At 44.9% G+C, this 20006-nt stretch overlaps 2 protein-coding genes across 11 annotated transcripts in view; one reads left to right on the top strand and one right to left on the bottom strand.

Annotated features, from left to right (window-relative positions):
• LOC308591521 (uncharacterized protein) overlaps positions 1-8209 on the bottom strand; it is a 36528-nt gene extending 28319 nt beyond the window's left edge. Inside the window, exons 1-8 of the mRNA XM_081202288.1 lie at positions 7290-8209; positions 5953-6178; positions 5622-5749; positions 4825-4934; positions 3929-4134; positions 3543-3776; positions 2080-2360; positions 803-1015 (exon numbers count right to left, since the gene is read on the bottom strand). Coding sequence (XP_081058414.1) covers positions 803-1015; positions 2080-2360; positions 3543-3776; positions 3929-4134; positions 4825-4934; positions 5622-5749; positions 5953-6127 — 1347 coding nt within the window. The 5' untranslated portion in view covers positions 6128-6178; positions 7290-8209. The remainder of the gene's footprint in view (positions 1-802; positions 1016-2079; positions 2361-3542; positions 3777-3928; positions 4135-4824; positions 4935-5621; positions 5750-5952; positions 6179-7289) is intronic.
• Positions 1-20006, top strand: part of DMRTC2 (DMRT like family C2) — a 58008-nt gene that overhangs the window by 30651 nt on the left and 7351 nt on the right. The window contains exons 1-6 of one of the 10 annotated variants that reach the window (XM_081200316.1): positions 10640-11926; positions 13988-14228; positions 15301-15467; positions 17151-17248; positions 17964-18138; positions 19044-19161. In XM_081200316.1, the coding sequence (XP_081056442.1) occupies positions 11815-11926; positions 13988-14228; positions 15301-15467; positions 17151-17248; positions 17964-18138; positions 19044-19161 (911 nt within the window). In that variant the 5' untranslated portion in view covers positions 10640-11814. The other 9 variants (XM_081200315.1, XM_081200317.1, XM_081200324.1 and 6 more) reach the window with 9 other exon arrangements.

Below are 20006 nucleotides of genomic sequence, written 5' to 3'. Positions count from 1 at the left end.
TACTTTAAGTGTATGACTAAGACTGTGGAGGCCCAGGTCCAAGTCTCCCACACAGCCATGAAGCGATCTTGGAGAGTCTCTCTCTCTCTCTCTCTCTCTCTCTCTCTCCCTAGCCTATTCCACAGGGCTGCTGTGAGAGAAACATAGGGGGAACACAACTCACACTGCCTTCTGTTCCTTGAAGAAAAGGCAAAATACTAATTAATCAATTAAAGCAAAATGTAATTTATCTGAAAAAGACATTTCCTCCTCTGCTCTACCCCAAGGTGTACTATCCTTTTAAGAAATCTTCTCCCACCCTGATTTACTTCAGGATCAGAGCTGCACTGGGAGAAATGTGGCTGAGCAGAGAGCAGGCAAGGCAGGGGAGTGAGGCAGGGCTTACATTTATAGCCCACCTTTCCTCCATAGAGCTGAAGGTGACGTACTTGGCTCTCTCACACACACACACCCCATTTTATGCTTGCAGCAAAGCTGTGAGGCAAGATATAGCAGAGAAGTAGCGACTGAGCCAGGATCACCCAGCGGGTTTGTTGCTGAAGTAGGGATATGAAGTAGGGATATGAAGTAGGGATATCCTAGATCAGCACTCTAACCATTGCACCACAGTGTCTCTTACAGTAATGCTGACAGGGCTGCTGACTGGGATGGAGCGACAGCTCTGGAGAAACCTATTATAGCAAAGGAACAGTAAAATAGTTCTAAGGAGAGGATTTATCCCTGGGGGCAGCTAAACGTGGTTTGTGGGTGTGTTGCATGTCCTCTTATCCCTCCTGTTGCTGTGCCTACAAGTCTGACTCACCATGAGTCCTTTCCCAGGCACCAGGTAATACTGATCCACCTTTTCCTTCTGGTCATCCAGAAAGCGCTGGTAGCCCCCAGCCACAGAATAGCTCCCCTTGCCAATCTCCTCTTCCATGTCCTGGAACAGCTGTGCAAGCACAGCCTGGCAGCGATCTGATGATGCCTGCTTATTGCGAGAACAGAACTCGAGAAGCTTGGCATGCAGCTGGGTCTGGAGGAAAGAGGGAAGAGTGGAAAGGAAGAGAGAAGGGGGCACAGGGTGAGAGGCAAATGGTGCTTCCTAATGGAGAACAGTCCTATATTCCCTATTCCAGGGATTTCAGGGCTCCCTCTTGTTGCAGGCACTAGCCCCAGTGGACCAGTGCAAAGGGGAAGCAACGGATAACATGGTTCCAAAGTGTGATTCAGTGTATGAAATAAAAGGACTTTATTCTGAAAGTTAGCTGTTGTTCTACTTACTCTCCCAGCACCATCAAACAAATAAGCAAGTTAGCACCCAGAATGCCCCTAACTCTGCTTTTTAGATTTATCATAAATAGCACTGAGCAGGGAAAGGTAGAAAGCTGCTTGCATCTTGCACGTGGAGACCCAGGAGGAAGGCTGCAATGCCCTTGAAATCCATGAGAGAAAATGACTCTTAGCTACAGATCAGAAAGTCCATTCTGCTGAGTGCCAGCTGGCTTCCCGTTTGTCAACCCAGAAGGAGAAGAGATTTAAGAAAGGGCTAAAAGACCTAGGGCTTCTTCACATTTACCTTTCCCCCGCTCTTTCCAGGCACAATCCGTGCTTTAAAGCTCAGAAAGAGCAAGGCAAACAGTAAGCGTGGATAAGGCCTCAAATAACAGGACCTGCTGCAAGTCTACTTTGCCTGAAAAAGGTGGCCCGCCTACTACCCTCTGTCCTTTCCTCAAACTGGTCCTCCCACAGTTAGTTCCTCATTCTAAACACCTCCCTTGGGAACAGGGTCACTTTTTCATCCCAACAAAACCAAGAGGCTGCCAGATGTTCCGTGTTCCTGGGGGCATCTTAGCTCAACTCAACTAGCTCCATTGGCATCCAATCAATGGCCAACACAACCTTGCTAAGGAGCCGGATCTCATCCATTGACATCTCGGCTCTGAACTAGGACAGGAATGAATACATTGCCCCATAGAAAGGAACCTCCCACTTCTGAGTATCCAGCTTTCCATCCAACACAAAATCCTTCCTAGTTTTCCCCATATCAGATATGGAGAGCCCCCTATCTCATGCCCACTGGTGAGTTAATCCCCATACCCCAAGTTCCTTCTGGTACTCGTGATTAACATCCTTGAAGGCTCGTGCCAAGAACACTTTAATAGCCTCCTTCTCGTATTGGGCGTGCACTTCCAGCAGCTCCTCAATAGTCTCGGTGGGCAGCTTCAAGTGTTTCCCCATCTCAGCTTCATAGTATGTAATGGCTTCATGCAAAGCAGCTGTGTTCTCAATCTGCGCCAAGGCTACCACCGCATTCTCTATGCAGGGTATGGAGCCACTGCAGATGGCGTCCACATAGGTCACCACCAGATGCCCCAATGCTGCAAGGGGTAGGAAGGGAGAGAAATATGGTTTAATAAGATATTAATGTGATTGAATATGGGGGACACCTGGCTTGAGAGCAGTACATGTGAAAAGGATCTAGGAGTCTTGGTTGACCACAAACTTGACATGAGCCAACAGTGTGACGCGGCAGCTAAAAAAGCCAATGCAATTCTAGGCTGCATCAATAGGAGTATAGCATCTAGATCAAGGGAAGTAATAGTGCCACTGTATTCTGCTCTGGTCAGACCTCACCTGGAGTACTGTGTCCAGTTCTGGGCACCACAATTCAAGAAGGACACTGACAAACTGGAACGTGTCCAGAGGAGGGCAACCAAAATGGTCAAAGGCCTGGAAACGATGCCTTATGAGGAACGGCTAAGGGAGCTGGGCATGTTTAGCCTGGAGAAGAGGAGGTTAAGGGGTGATATGATAGCCATGTTCAAATATATAAAAGGATGTCATATAGAAGAGGGAGAAAGGTTGTTTTCTGCTGCTCCAGAGAAGCGGACACGGAGCAATGGATCCAAACTACAAGAAAGAAGATTCCACCTAAACATTAGGAAGAACTTCCTGACAGTAAGAGCTGTTCGACAGTGGAATTTGCTGCCAAGGAGTGTGGTGGAGTCTCCTACTTTGGAGGTCTTTAAGCAGAGGCTTGACAACCATATGTCAGGAGTGCTCTGATGGTGTTTCCTGCTTGGCAGGGGGTTGGACTCGATGGCCCTTGTGGTCTCTTCCAACTCTATGATTCTATGATTCTATGATTCTATGAATATGATATGAGTAAAACTGGATAAATGATGAACTAATGTAAGTGGCTGGGGAAACACAGCCCGATGGGCAGGGTATAAATATTATTTATTATTATTATTATTATTATTATTATTATTATTATTATTATTATTATTATGAGATAGTTCAGGATATATGAAAAAGCTCTCAAATAAGTGGTAATGGTCCAGCACAAATTGTGCAAAAGTCTGGGGCAAGTGGAAGTGTTGACAGGCCCTTAGTCTCTTGCAGAAAAAACAACCAAAAAGTATTCTGGTCCATAAACAAAAACGTATTCCAGTCCATTAACCCTTTGGCTGTATACTGAAGTTCATGGTGAAACCCTGGCCTCCCCACCCAGGATTCCCCATGAGCCACTCTACCCCACGCCCTTTGCCTCTACTCACATGTCCCTGTCACCGTGTGCCCTCCCTGGATGACTTTTGCCTGAGCTTGCTCATGAATATAGCTGCAGAAATGCTGGACCTGCTCCAGAAAGTCAGGATTCAGTTTAGATTCAGGTAGGTCCTCCAGTTCCTCTAAAGCTCGCCTTGAGGCCGGGCGGTCAAAGACAAAGCACTTGCGGCTGAGGAAATACTGGCGTATGCATTTCTTGGCAAGGTCCAACTTCTCTGGGTTGTCTAAGAGAGAGAGAGAATCACAGATAAGGTTATTATTGTTGCTGTTGCTATTATTTTGTGCCCCCTTGGCTCGGCCCCCTCTGAGGGGGAAGATCCCACACCGTCCTAAATCCGGCACTCATCCAGGCTAGGATCCCTCTGACTCTCAGTACCTTTCTTCCTCTTCAGGGCATTCTCTAGATATTCGTCTTCAGTGATAGGTTTCCCATTCAGTTTCAGCAGTAACGAAAAGTCACGCACAGCCCAGACAAAAGCTGGGAAGAACCTGAGAAAGTCACCCGAATCTTCCTCTTCACCCTCAGAGTCCTTTGCAGGTGTGCTCTTCACATTAATGCGCTTAGTCAGCTCTGTCACATACCTGGGATCACACTAAGGAAATGACGATGCCTCTTCACAGGGCAGTAATCTCTCAAATACACCTCACCTTTCCTCCTCTATCCCTCCTCACTATTCCTAAGGGCCTTATTAGAAATGTCACCCAGTTAGATAAATCTTGCTTCTAGATAAAAACAGTAATTCCAAATCAAAAAGCACAATTCCTTCGTTTTCAGATGATGTATGCATGCGACATAGCAGACACAGTACTAGAAGAAGCATTCCTTCTGTGTGTGTGAGAAGGCAGAATGACTCTTTTAAGAAGGCAGCTGCCCTCCATTGATAAAAATCAATAGGACTTGAATTTAAATGAATTAACAGATTTTTGCTGCCTCATTGGAGAGGTGTCTTTTTTTAGTGCTGTTTCCCTCTCAAAGAAATCTAACCAGCTAACTGATTAAAAATTGCTGTCTTATTTATTATCACAGTTTTGTTCATCTTCGTTTGAATTTGTCCATTAGTGTGTTTCCTGGAAACCTGTGTGGTGTCCCCACTAACTGTGACCTACATTGCACCATCCAGTATCGTGAAAATAAATGTATGTACGAAGAGGCATTTCCCAGCATGCACACACAGCTACATTGCTACCGAAAGCATCTAAACACCATCTATTCTGACTGCAAAGCAGGAAAACTGGCAGTGAACTGCCTGACACCATTTGTACAAAGGATACTGCAGTTTCTCCAGAGCATATTGATCAATGGTGCCCATGCTGTTGTATACAAAGGTGCTGCTTAACAGAATGGACAAGGCAAAAATCCAGGAGTCATTCGCAGTATTGCTCTGTAGGGTGGGATGTAAGTAATTAGTGCAGAATCCTGTTACACACTTGATTTGCACCTAGGCTGCATCCCTACACACAGTAAAGAACTCTGCCTGGTTGATCCCTTTCTGCTCGCACTCCCTCACCTTACTCCTATGAGCATCCTTCCTCACCTGAGAGCTTTTAAAGTGCTCCTGATTAGCCTTGTTCTCCTGTTGTATAGTTGTTGTTGTTAATTAAGATTTATATACCACCCTTCATCACAAGATCTCTGGGTAAAAGGTAAAAACAAAAGTAAATAGTTAAAGAAAAGAATGCCCCCCCAAAAACATTTTAAAAGGCTGTAGAATATTAATCAGCCAAAGCCTAGTTGGAAAGGAATGTTTTTGCCTGGTGCCTAAAGGTATACAATGAAGGCGTGAGACACAAACGGCAAGCCCTACCTGGAGATATCGGGGATTGAACCTCAGTGGCGTAGTGTGGGGGGTGCAGGGGGGGCCGGCCGCACCGGGCGCAACATCTGGGGGTTATGGTTAGGGGGCGCAAATCCACGGGTTAGGGGGCGCAAATTACTTGCCTTGCCCCGGGTGCTGACAACCCACGCTACGCCACTCTTGAACCTAGACCTTCTGCATGCAAGGCAGCTGCCCTACCACTAAGCTATGGCCCTTCCCCCAAACAATAGCTGCTCTGTGTCTCCAACTTACCTTCTCCACATCGCCCAGCCCCTCTGTGTCCAAAAGCACCAAGGTGTGGTCAGGCTTTTGGGGGTGAGGAAGGCACCACATCCAGATGCCCATGGTTTGTGCTTGAATCGTGGCCCCCAGAGAGAAGCCTATAGGGATCAAATGAGACAGGAATAAGGGAATCAGGTACGAGGGGATCAGCAGTAATCTCAGAATATGGTCCTCTTAGTGTGGAATTCTCCGATATCTGAAAAAGCGGTTACCTAAATGAAGTAACATCTGAATGTACCTTGCTGGCCCCATCCAGCCCAAAGTCTCTACCCACCAACACCTATTCCTTCTGCAGACTCACCTTTCTTCTTTCCTGCCAGCTTGTTCATGAGGTAGGACTTGCCAGTGCGGTACAGTCCCACAATGGCTACTACCACCACTGGCTGCTGGATGCTCTGCAAGATCTTCAGGGCTTCCTGGTTGACCCGCAGCTGTTCCTTGGGGTTGTTCTCGATCAGGCACACTGGCTCTTCCATGATGCTTGGCTGAGCAGCTCAGAAGGCAGCCCAAGAAAGAGGCTGAGGAATCTAAAGAGAAAAAGAAATTCCAAGCTCTGCTTCTGCACTCAGGTTATTTCCCCTGGAAAGGCTGGGTCGAGGTTGGGAAACATCTTCCCCAAGGGCATTTCCTCTTGGGCAAACTTCTGGGCCAGAGCAGTGAATGTGAGCGACTCCTACCATTTCAAAACATCAAAGGGAAAGGACATATTTCAGTTAGGCAAAATCTCTTGGGGAGAGGAGGTGTGGTCCCAAGGCCTACAAGGTAACGTTTGGCACCCCTGAACCTGAGATTCCCCATCCCTTAGCTAGATAAAGGAAGGGCTGACCATAGGATCTCTGAATGCCTTTCTTCAAGAACTATGAAACTATTCACTCACTCCAGGATGAGCCCTATCATTAGGTAGAGGGGCGGGCAGCTGTTTTTGTGCATCAGGAAAAGGCCGCAAATTGTTTGTTATTTATTATTACTGCGTTTTCACTGCCAAGACATTTGTGGGGTTTTCTGCCTCAGGTGCCAGAATCACTCAACTACTTCCTCAGTCCCTTGCATAGCCAGCAAGACAGGGCACAAATAGAAAGCATTTGCTGCCTCGCCACACTCAGCAAGATGTATCCTGCCAGCCCTGCCTTGATTTGACCCAAGTCATTTCTTCCCCAGCCTGAAAGTCTGAAATCCAGGGCTTGTGGCTCCCAGTACGTTTCCGAGCACGATTCAAAGTGTTGGTGCTGACCTTTAAAGCCCTAAACGGCCTCGGTCCTGTATACCTGAAGGAGCGTCTCCACCCCCATCGTTCAGCCCGGACACTGAGATCCAGCGCCGAGGGCCTTCTGGCGGTTCCCTCATTGCGAGAAGTGAGGCTACAGGGAACCAGACAGAGGGCCTTCTCGGTAGTGGTGCCCGCCCTGTGGAACGCCCTCCCATCAGATGTCAAAGAGATTCAGAAGACATCTTAAGGCAGCCCTGTTCAGGGAAGTTTTTAATATGTAACGCTGTACTGTTTTTAACACTGATTGGGAGCCGCCCAGAGTGGCTGGGGAAACTCAGCCAGATGGGCGGGGTATAAATAGTAAATTCTTCTTATTATTTCTCTCAAGCTAACAGCTAGACAGGGCTGTGGAGAGAAAAGGTGGTACTCACATAGGTAATTTTCTGGCTGGTCTGGCTTGGCAGCAGTCTCTCTGCGGGGCACTTCAGCCAGGAGGGAACTCAGGAGGGGGCTGCAGCTGCTGAAGCCTTCCCCACAGATGTGTGCTTGGAGCAGTTTACAACACTTCTGCTCTGACTGCAAACTCCAGTGGCTTTTTATGGTAGCACTCACATGAATTCCCCTCAATAGATGCTTTGACTGGAATTAGAATTGCTAAAGAAAAGGTTTCAGTTTCCCTTTTGGTTTCCTGTCTTACCCAGCCAGCAGGAGTGCTTGTTCTCAGCTGACTAAAGGAGGAGGGGTGAGGTGGAGGTGCTGGAGGCTGGAAGATCCCACTGTTTGAGCAGGGCAAACTGCACGATCCCTTCACAAAGCTCTAAATTTGACACATGATGTGCTGCCCTGTAGCTGCTTGGCTCCCAGCACTTGGTGACTCAGCCCACAGCAATGGCATTTCCGGTCAACGTCAGTGCTTAATATGAAATTCTCCTGTTTGTACAGAAGGCCACAGAAAAAGTATTGCCCCATTTGGCGCTGTGAGGAGGGAAGAAAGTGGAACCCATACACCATAATGGGAACACTGTTTTTGACCCCTTGATCTTTGCCATATTTCCACAAATAAAGACTTCTGCCTGTGTTCTCCAAAACAATGTTGCTCTTATGCCTCTTTCTCAGAATGAGCATCAGCAGTTCCTGAAAAATAGGGTAGCAATTTCCAAAGATAGAGATGTACGAGAAAGGAATGCAGCTCAGTGGTATATCATCTGTTTTGCATGCAGAAGGTGCCTGGTTCAGTCTCCAGGTGGGGGTGGGACTGGGAGAGATTCTGATCTGAAACAGATCAATTGCACCACAAGCTTTTCAAATGGCAATGCAATACAAAAAGCACAGTCTATGACAAGGGGTAGCCAACACAAAAACAAAATTACAACATCATCATAATAATAATAAGCCACACAAGGACTTGCAAACAAAAGCAGCAGCATCAAACTATTTTCACATTACTTCAGTCACAATTCCCCTGCTGGAATAGGTGTGCCTTCACCTGCTTTCTAAAACAAAATGGTAATCCGGCTAGGCATGCCTTAGTGAGAACATTCCAGAGCAATGGAGCCACCACTAAAAAGGTCATTCCATTGGTCCCAGAGGTATGCACTTCATCCTGCGCAGGGACCACCAGCCAGGCATCATCCACTGACCTTAAGGTGCAGGCAGGATGGTCTGTGAGAAGGTGTTCCCATAGGGCTTGTCCACATGTAAGCATTGTTTAGCTGTTAATCTACTCCCCACCCCACCATTCAAATTGCATTAGACTAGTTGAGACCCATATGTATTTCAATTTGTATCTGGGGAGTAATTTACAATTTATACCAGTAGGTGTTACCTTTTATGTTTGTCCCCACCTTCTAATTTATTAATTCAGTTACACCAGTTATGTACTGGTAGGGCACATAAACAGATTTCTGCAGGCGCACCTCGTTTTTGTTTTCTTGTTTTGTCCTGTTTTAATTCCCCTGCCCAGTACACAATTTTTAATTTTGTTTGTTTGTGCTACTTTCTGGTTTTGGGGAAATCCGAGGAATCAAAATAAATATATACGGCTACACTCCTCCGTTCAGGAACATGCCAAAAATAACATTTATACTTCATTCTTTACTCCACTTTTAAAGGAATCCTCTCCCCATCTTTTTCTCCCTGCTCTACTTTTAACACAGTGATTTCTGCCCTTTCCTTCTATTTATCATTCTGCATCTATTTTTCACAGTGGTTCAGCCAAGCTATTGCAAGCGCCCTCCTCCCCAGCCATGTCAACCTTGCTAATCAAAAAGCAATCAGGCACACACTTTATTATTTATTCCGATTGTCCCTTTGCAGATGCAACTTTATCTGACCCACACCAGGTGTCACATACAAAGCCAGATGTGGAGCAGGTGGACATGGTTTGAGGGAAATGGCCTCATTTCTGAAATTAGAGTCCCTGGTGGGCCTAATTTGGCCTGTGAGCTGAGGGTTTCCCTTCACTGATTTATTCTCAGGAACTGGTCTGTTTGTCACTTATATAAAGCAGAAGGGCGTTGCTGGCAAGTGACAACTGGAAGAGGAGGAAATGAGCCCTTGTTATTATGTGTTGTGATATTCTGTCAGTAGTAGATTATTCCTCCAGACGTTTATCCTTGTCAAGTTGTTGGTGTTGCTTTTGATGGATAACAGAGGGGACTGATGCTCTGATCAGATCAGCCCACCCCTGACATATGCATCCACGAATATAAGAAGACCATCAGTGAGACAAATTAACTTCTATATGCAATTAATTCCCACCCCAACATTAGGCATATCAGAAAGGTATGTTGAAATCAGGCCCCATCAAAATAACCTTGAGTTTACACAGAAATTCCCATTCCTGTCTTCATTCTTAACTGAGGTAGCATTGGCCAATGGTATTGTAGGGGGACCCCAAGGGCCCCCAAAATATGTTGTGTGTGTAAAAGGTAAAGGTAAAGGTACCCCTGCCCATACGGGCCAGTCGTGTCCGACTCTAGGGTTGTGCGCCCATCTCACTTAAGAGGCCGGGGGCCAGCGCTGTCCGAAGACACTTCCGGGTCATGTGGCCAGCGTGACGAAGCTGCTCTGGCGAGCCAGCACCAGTGCAGCGCACGGAAACGCCGTTTACCTTCCCGCTATAAAGCGGTACCTATTTATCTACTTGCACTTTAGGGGTGCTTTCAAACTGCTAGGTGGACCGGAGCTGGGACCGAACGATGGGAGCTCACCCCGCCGCGGGGATTCGAACCGCCAACCGTACGATCGGCAAGTCCTAGGCACTGAGGTTTTACCCACAGCGCCACCCGCGTCCCTATGTTTTGTGTGAGAAACCTATTTAAAACAGCCCCAACTGAATGATATATTGGAGTTCTGTTAAAATCCTTTGTTCATAATAGTTTCGTTTTGTTCATAAAAGACACATAGCCCAGTTGCTGGAAATACCAAAGATAAGGCATTCAGGGAGTGAACTTCTGAAGAGTAAAATTATGGGAGTCTGGCTGTGCCAGCTTACCAAGGACAACTCCCCTTTTGTAGGCTTGTTATCTAGGTGAACATAAATCTCAGACTACAATTCTCCTTTCTTTAGTATGTAGGCTTGTATGTATGTAGGCTTCAAAACTTTGGAAGCGAGGGGCCCTAGAAGGGCTGGACACACATCAAGTTGCAGGCTGGACATCTAGAAAGTTGTATCCAATGAGTATTCTGCCAGTTACCCTCTGAAAATGTCTGCAGCAGTTTGATTGGATTTTATCTCTAAAACCTATACAGTGGTACCTTGGTTCTCAAACACCTTGGAACCCAAACACTGCAAACTTGGAAGTAAGTGTTCCAGTTTGTGAACTTTTTTTGAAAGCCAAATGTGCTCCATTTTGAGTGCCACACTTCCGTTTTGAGTTTTACGCTGAGGTCTGTCTGTTTTTGCTATTTATTTTGCATTTTTGTTTGTTTTTTGGCTGTGTGGAACCCAGTTCAGCTACTGATTGATTGATTGATTGATTGATTGTGTGACTGCAGTACATTGTTTATTGCTTTCATTTTATGGAGCAATGGTCTCATAAGATAGTAAAATTCATGTTAAATTGCTGTTTTAGGGGTTGTTTTTTTAAAAGTCTGGAATGAATTAATCCATTTTGCATTAGTTTCTGTTGGAAAGCACACCTTGGTTTTGGAACGCTTTGGTTTTGGAACAGACTTTTGGAATGGATTAAGTTTGAGAATCAAGGTACCACTGTAAAAGGTCTGGAGGGTCCCGTCTCCCCCCATTCAGCCTTTGTGGAGGTGACCGTGCTGAACCTATTTACTGCAGTAAATAAACTTTTGGACTCTTTCTTCAATCCGACTCATGAGTAATTAATAGTTCTAGTGAGACAGCAGATTTGCCCTGCAACAGTTTGACTAATATATTATCAACTAGCCCCTAAGTCTCTCTGCAGCTCCCATTGCCCTTTCAGTGGAATAGCTTGAAATCGGAATTAACAGCCTGCATTTCTGTGACTCGCCTCCTCTGTAGCTAGCAAGGAAATGTATAATTCTTAGTGGGCTGTTTTAATAACATTGCAGGCTATAATAACATTGTGGATTTATTTACAAGCTTGCATTTTTATTCCATGTCCCTCTTTCATATCTGTCAATCTCAAGACAGTGTCCGCACCCCCACATATTATATTCATAGCAGCCTTGTATATAAATATAAATGGATGGTTTATTTTGGTAGCTAACTGACAGGCAAAAAAAGAAGTTGTAAATGTGATGAGAACAATGTTGGAGAAATCCTGGTCAGTATTTTAAATTTTGGTTTTAGCTCTATCACGATGGGGGGGGGAATGGTTGATAGACCTGATGAAAGTAAATAAGTAAATAAAATAAATAACAAGAGCAGAGTACATCGGAATCCCGTCAGCCATGAGGCGCGCTGGGTGACCTTGGACCATCTCAGTGTAATTTACTTCACAGCATTGTTGTGAGGGTAAAATGGGTGAAGAGAAAAAGATGCATAGCCCGCTGACCTCTTTGAAGGGAAGATGGAACATAAATGCAGTGACAATTCAGTTTGGGATGATACCCTTTATTTTGCAGCACAGAGGTGCACAAATCCCAGCTACTGATTCAAGCTGCATTTAATAAGCTAACAAGCCAAAAAATAAAAATTCATAACTTTGTTTCAAAAAGCTTCACATAAAGAAGCAGGGAATGGGGAATAGCTTCAGACTCCTATCACGCGGGGGGGGGGAGTCCTTTGGGTGGCTGATGCACTTTTAAAAACCATCAATATTGCCCTTGGGTTTTTTATTTTTGTTGTAATAGCCTTTCACCCAAATTAGGGTTGAGGGGAATTCCATCCAAGTCGTTTAGCTGAGGGGCTCAATCCCTTTCTTGGATCTCTTGCTCATTCTATCTTATCTATACATGTACAGTATATTCTTCATTACTCATTGGTTCAGGGCAAACCACCCAAAATTTTGGAGGGAACCAGAGCAATCTGTGGGCGCTGTATTTTCCACTGATCTGCCCCGAGCATATTATTTTGCTTTTTAAGGCATCCCTTCGCCAACTTTTTTCACCAGCACTGTTTTTGAAACACAGTGGTCCTCCCCTTCTCCCCCTATTTCCCCCACAATGGTTCAGCCCAACTGTTGCTAGCTTCCTCCCCTCAATAGTTTGAGCGGACTTCTCCTAACTACCACCCCACACCGCTCGAGCCTGGGACGCTCTCGTCGCTCATTGGCTCTCTCTTTTTTTGCAGTTGGGAGGGAAGAGCGACAGTTTAGCAGAAAGCACTCAAAGTAGCAACCTGGCGAGGCGCGGGGGCGAACGAATGATTTTTGTCTGGTCACGGGGGCTAAGGGAGTAATAAAAGGCCACTTTTCATTGGCTCGCTGTCCAAGCAGAGAATGATAGGCATGCTGTGATTGGTTGTTTGAAGTCGGAGTTAAAGCGAGTGCTCTAGGAACCGTTTTATGTGCATGAATGCTTGCTTGCCTTTTATAGCGTTCTGAAATACTCTTCAGTTCTCCTTTTTTTTGTCACGCCGCTCCACAAAAGTATCCCGTAGCCAATATATATATCGGTTTCAAAGTGACATGGTAATGCTATAAAAATGTTGCCTCAGAACCTTAATTAGCCTTCGGAAATAAAATCTGCATTCTCCTCACCCAACAATTTTTTCATAGTATTGACACACCTTCATTGTGAGGGCAGCACTAGCAACCATCCCACAGGATCCCATCATCCTGTCAAAAACAAGATGGTGTCACTATTGCCTGTAGTAACACTCAGTTACTTAACTTGGCTATCTAGTGACACAATTCCCTCGTAAACCCACAGTGTCCTTTCACACAACTGCTGTGCCTTAACTTCACATCATTTAGACACCGTGCATGAAGTGCCCTTCCAATACTTCCCCCAACAGCAACCTGGCTTCAAACACACCCCAGCGTTTTAAAATTATGTCATGTTTCTGTAGTAATTCCATGGCATGAGTCCCTCTCGGTCATGTCAAGATTATAGCGGCATAATCTCCTCCAGGAGTCTATTTCATATTTCTCCAGAAGCAAATGTTGGTAATTTGGGTGGTCCAGGTGACCGTAACCAGAGCAGGCCTTCGCATGAAGCGGTTGCATCAAATTTCAGAGGGGTTGCCATTTTCCCACCTCTAATCTCCATCTCTGTGGCTGCAATCCAAAATATACTTACTTGAAAGTGAATCCCCTAGAAAAAAGGCAAGGCTCACTTCCAAGTATGGACTGGGATGTGCTTGTCATTAATTTTAAAAAAAATAAATCAGCCAATTGCCTTAGAGTCATTTTCAATTTTCATACTGGGAGCAAAAACGTCAAAGGCCAGCACAGGCAATCACACCTTTGACCTCACCCATTTATTATCCTATGTTTGGGTAATCCTGCTCCGCCACCAGCATCTTGCAACTATCTAAAATAGGAAAGATGCCATTTTAGAGGCAAAGAAAATGTATCTTTTCAGACATATTGCAAGACTGAGACAGGAGGGTAAACATTTGAAGTGGTCCAGGAGCGCATCGGGAATCCTTCAAAGCTGGTTCTAGTCAACATTTTGGGTGGGTGGCTCTGTTTGGATCGAAGAAATGGCTTCACACTCCGAGACATGATGTTTCTCCCCTGCCTTTCAGGTTCCCACACCATGGGAGACAATGAGGATCCTGACGCTGGAGCAGCACCAAACATGCAGTGCTCCCCCTCAGACTCCACCACAGATGACAGCAGCACCCAAGATGATTATGCGCTCCCCGCCATCGTACGCTCTCCAACCTGTGCCCGCTGCCGCAATCATGGCATCCGAGTCCCACTGAAAGGCCACAAGAACATTTGCCAGTTCCAGGGGTGCCAGTGTGAAAAATGTATCCTGATCCTGTACGTCTGGTGGGAAAGCAAGATGGAAGTGGGTGCTGGCCCCTGACATTGTGGGGATTTGTGTTGAACGTCGCACAGTGCTGGTCTCAGTAGGTGGCACTGTTCCCTTATGAATAAGGCCTTCGTCATATTAAGCTGCAAGTACTACCTCTCCCCTTTGTGCTTTGCTAGCTCCGCAGCAAGCCCATTAATACTTGCAATGATGTACGGCACAATGTTTTTCTTTTTAAAGTACACTCCTTGCAGCTCCTTGCTTGGTATCCTAGAGGAAGAATCTGTATCAAATGTGCATGGATGGCTTAGAAAACTGGGAAAAGGCAATCTTGGGAGGGTATGACTAGAGAACCAGGAAGGTTAAATATGCATCTGAAACTCCAAAGCAGGACAGGCCAACTTTTCATACCTAGTAGGCCGCAAGAGTACTTCAACATAGAACCAGCAGGCTACATACACTGCATTGTTCATAGCTGTCAACCTTTCCTTTTTTTTTTTTGCGGGAAATTCCCTTATTCCAGCGCTGCTTCCCGCTGCTATCCTGGATTGTTAAGATATCCTGTAGACTGTCCCTGGGACAGGTGAGGCTGCTGGTCCCTTATTTTTGAGGCTGCTGATCCCTTATTTTCAAATCTGAAAGTTGACAGCTATGGCCTTGTCACGTGGGAGGAGGAAAGCAAGGCCAAAACTTGATGCTCCCACCCCAACCCTTTGCACTGCCTTTCCGAAGCTGACTAGCGAGACGCCATGCTTTGCGAAGGAGGTGCTAGGCTCCGGCAGGGTTCTAGATCCCTCTCACTTCCTTCCCAACGCTGAGGAAGCACTAACTAGGCTTTGGGAAGGAGGCGGTAGGACCTTAGGACCCTGCCAGAGAGCCCTCACACCTTCTTCCCAAAGCCTAGCCCAGGAGTGGAGGGCATCAAATGTTGCCAAGGGCTGCAAAAAAGGCCTCAAAGGGAGAAAAGCAGGTTTTGTTACATCGTAGGGAAAAGGCCAAGAACTCTTTGCTTGTGTGTGATTTGTATCTGCCCACTCTACCACTTTAATTCTTTATTTATTTAATGGTTTCTCCTCCCAGGCAGAGACGCCGGGTCATGGCTGCCCAGGTGGCCTTGCGCAGGCAGCAGGAGATGGAGCTGAGGAAGCTGACCAGTGGTTTGCTGCAACTTCAGGACAGCCCCACATCAAGCTCTCTCCACCCAGCCAAACTGCCAAAAGGGATCAAACCATGTAGGGGAGACATAGGTAAGCTGCTATGAGAACAGGAAAACGTGGGACAGATGGGCAGGGTATGAATAAGTTGTTGTTGTTGTTGTTGTTGTTGTTGTTGTTGTTGTTGTTATATAAATAAATGCAAAGGACTGAACTGTACTCCTCATTGATCTGAATTTGCTTCCAGTCCTAAATGTGTTTAGGATTATAGCATTTAGCATTAATTATATATACAATCCCATCAGCTTATATGGGAGCAACTGACTTTCTCAATCGCCTCTGAGTTCTAAAACAAAAGAACACCACCAGAGAAAAAGGTGGGTATAAATACATATATAACAATAATAAGACAGGCTGCCAAACATAGGGGAGCAGAAAATATATGTCCGATGTGAATGGCTGCAATGAAATAAATGAGGATTTGTGCTGGCAAGGAATGATTTTCGCAAATTCAGCTCCATGAGCCCTTGCAAACAGATGCTTTGAACTTAGATGGAAAAGCTGATTAAGAGTACACACAAAAATTAACAAGTGGGAAGAGGGTTAAGTGCGTTCTCCCCACAATTTTTCATGCTCCAAAATTATCCTCCTGAAACTGAATTTCTCAAAAAAAAAACCCCTGTTTGTGTGGTGGTTGTTAAAATATGTACCGTATTTTTCGCTCTATAACACGCACCCGACCATAACACGCACGTAGTTTTTAGAGGAGGAAAATCCGTAGGCATGCCACCCGTAGGCATTCCCTCCATAACACGCACAGACATTTTCCCTTTCTAGGAGGAAAAAAGTGAGTGTTATGGTGCAAAAAATACGGTATGTAGTTTTGTCCTTAGGGTCAGGGACTCAGGGACTGCTGCAAGTCCAGCAACCTTTGGCTCCTTCTCTACTAGAAAAAATCCATTCAGGCTGGTATTTAGAAGCATTCTGTGCCTGTGTTTGCTTTTTTAATTCTTCCCATTTCCTTTTTTCTTTTTTCTGTCATGTCTTTTAGGTTGTAAGACTGTGGGCAGGGACTGTTGCACTACTGACATTTGTAAGCCAGCTCTAGGAATCTTTTTTGGCTGAAGACTGAGTAAAAAATGTCTTAAATAAATAAATAAATACCATATCATAGGAGGTAAATTGGCTGCTTGTCAGATTTTAAATAATAAATACACTTATTTATTTTAAGTATTTTTTACTCCATTATTTTGCACTGAAAAGGCTCCTTGAGCCTCTTACTAACAATTTCTGTAAGACAGTCCTTGCCCTCAAGCTTACAATCTAAATGTTGTGGCAAACAAGGGGAAAGCAGGAAGGTCTCAGTTCTTAAAGTTTCAGTTCTTAAACAACCAACTTCAGATAATCTGATGGAATAGTGCTGCTAGGGGACAGCTCAGGGAGGGTTGAAGGTGTTAGTCTCTCATCAGAGCAGACCTGTGAGGGGGGATGCAGCCGGGTACACTTGCCCCAGACCTTGGAAGGCTAAAATGGCCAGGGTGCCCTGCCAGGAGCCTGCTGGACCTATGCTGTCATGTCAAGAACAAGCCTCAGGCCCCGGGTCTCAGACAAGCTCTGCACGGACCTGCAGCAGAGTCAATGAAATAGCCCTGCTTCCCTTTGCTGTGCAGCATGACAGACACCAAATGAACTACCATTACATGACTTTTTCAAAATTCAGGCAACATTCCAGTTCACAGCTAGTGACCCACAAGCTTCTTCTCTTTTGTTGTACAGGCAGGAAAGAGAATGAAGAACCCTTGAAAGATTCAGAGGATGGACTCAGAGGGGTTCCTGGACTCCTACGAAGACAAAGGCAGAGAGCAGCCAGGAAGGTGAGGAAAAGGGACTAGATCACTTATCTTGTCTTCTTATTTGATGGGGTCATTTTAACAGTAGATTGTGGTTGGCACTTGCAGAAAGAGATTTCCGGTCTTCTCTTTATACTGGCAACAATATGCCTTTTCCAAAGCTAAACTCAGCTTTGTTGTCATAGAGTTGTTGGCAAAATGGGCAGGAAATGAGAAATGAAATAAAGCTGGAAGCCTCAAAATGTAGTCTTGAAATCATCAAATTAAACATAAAGTAGCCAGCCTCATATATGTTTGCCAGCATAACACTGGAGTCACTATTAGCACTTGGGGGGGTGTTTTTTTGTAAGGGCTGCTTCCCCTTATATATCCAACCTGAGCCTGTGGAACTCCCTGCAACAGTAGGCTTGGCAGGCGTGGGCAGTGCCAGAGAGTGGAAAGGTGTGCTCCCTGGCAAAACTGCTCTGGAATCTTGGTGTAGCCTATGATGCCTCCCTTTGTTTCCTTCACTCCTTTAAGATCTAGGAGACTTGACTGATTCTCTGGCTATAACCTCACAGAGAATGTCCCCTATCATGCTATCAGGATTTCCCAAAGTTAATTAATATATTTCGTGTCAATTAATGATTTGAGCAGAAACTTTTTTTAAAAATTGCTTCTTTTATTTAATGAAATAATTTGTATGATGTTTGCAATATTTATAAGCTGTATTTGCATTGCATTGTGCATTGTTCTCTAGGAATGTTCTTGGTTGCCTCTCCCTCACTGCTCTAAAGTGACAGAACTGCCGTGGACCCTTAGAGGACATCAACCACCTCATACTGCTTGGTTCCCCCCTCCACTTCCTATGCCCCCTGCACCCTTCTGCCCATTCTTGCCTCAGGAACATTCTTTTCAATTTCAAGGTATGTTAGGTGGGTGACCAATTTCTCTAGTAATAAATCTGGTGTAATCTATTTATTTATTTTGTTGCATTTAGTACAGTAGTCCACTCTTCATTGAACATTTTCAGTCACAGAGCAGGGAACAACTAATAAAATTAAGCAAAGTAAAAACAACAGCATACAAAAATTACAAAAAAAACCTCGATAACAATTCTGTCACAAGGAAAAAAAGCTAAACTACAAAAACCAAATGCTGTGGTAAAAAACAAACACAAGACAATCAAACGTTTTAGATAACCAATAGTCTTAGAAAGAGTTCCTACTCCCTGTTTCACATATAGAAGCCCACTCATTCTCCCTCTGTCTCTCATGCAAACAGGGCCCCACTCTGAGCCAACAGACCCTCACCCTGTGATTTGATGGCTAATATTTTAGTTTCATGTAATTAATAAAACCTACATGATCATAGCACATGCTATGAAAGATACGGTATATTGCACTTCTTATACTATAATAGCAGCAATTATATAAGAACTTAATGTAACTTTTCCAGCGTCCTGGTGTTCTTTGAAACAGCCCTGAGGAACGAGGTGTTGCTTCAGAAAGGCTGGCCCTAGTTCTGGTTTCTTATACAGTGGTACCTTGGGTTACAGACGCTTCAGGTTACAGACGCTTCAGGTTACAGACTCCGCTAACCCAGAAATAGGACCTCAGATTAAGAACTTTGCTTCAGGATGAGAACAGTAATCGCGCAGCGGCGGCAGCAGGAGGCCCCATTAGCTAAAGTAGTGCTTCAGGTTAAGAACAGTTTCAGGTTAAGAACGGACCTCCGGAACAAATTAAGTTCTTAACCCGAGGTACCACTGTATTGTAAACACCATGTTGGCCTCTGTATTCAGGATCTGATCACTGAGCTTGTTTTCCACTCCCTGCAGGTTGTGATGGTAATGAAGCGTTGTACATGCCAGATAGTTATATGACAGCTCCAGGACAGATGTTTCACCAGACCCCTGGCACGTCCTGGTGCTTACCTACACCTGCCAATCTGCCCAGGTATTTTGTGTATGGCGTTCCAGCATCGGGAATATTTAAAGCTAAGTAATGGTCTGTGACTGAAAATTTAAAAACAGGACTATGTCTTTTATAACAGCTAATCAGCCAGGAAGACGTAACTGTGGATGACTGAAATCTTTGGTCATTATAGTTGTATATTTTCATATGCAAAATAAATTTAATGACTGCTTATTTGCATATGAGAACACATTTCTGGTGAAAATAAGAGAATCCTATCACAATGATAAGAAGTCCTTGCAGAGTTATATAGTAAAAAGAATGTGGACATTCACTAGAGTTGTTAGATCTTTAAAGAGGTGGCCCTGGCCATATCACATTCCCAAGCCTAACATGTTGGATGAGGTCTGTAAAAAGTAACATAGCTCCAGAGTAAGTTTGAACTTTTGAGCTGGCAATTCTACCACCTGTCCACTCACATTTTGTCCACACTATATGATGAAATATTTGCTCTCTATGAAATATTTTCTTGTCCAAAATGTTTATGCACATGACAGTTGTGTAAACACCCTAAGGAAAGTCTGGCAGCTGTAATGCTCAGTCTCCCTGCCAGGACAAGACAGAGAGCAAACAGTTGGTAATAGTACCTCTGGGTATTAATCACATGGTTGATTTAGCCATCAGGTAGTGCCTCCCGCATGTGGGAATGAACATGCCTTTTGGCTACGATCCTAAGTGCACTTAGCATAAATGTTCAATTAATGTCAATAGGACTGACTTCTGCCACAATGTTTACAGTATCAGGGTGTATATTAGCTCACTAATCCCAAGAAAGGGCTAATCCAGCTAATGTCAGGGCTGTTGAGGAATAAGTCTCTGCTAGACAC

Source organism: Podarcis bocagei (assembly GCF_964188305.1).
Source record: "Podarcis bocagei genome assembly, chromosome: 7".
NCBI lineage: Eukaryota > Metazoa > Chordata > Lepidosauria > Squamata > Lacertidae > Podarcis > Podarcis bocagei.
The sequence above is the reverse complement of the archived record's forward strand: the minus strand, read 5'-3'. Positions and strand labels throughout refer to the sequence as shown.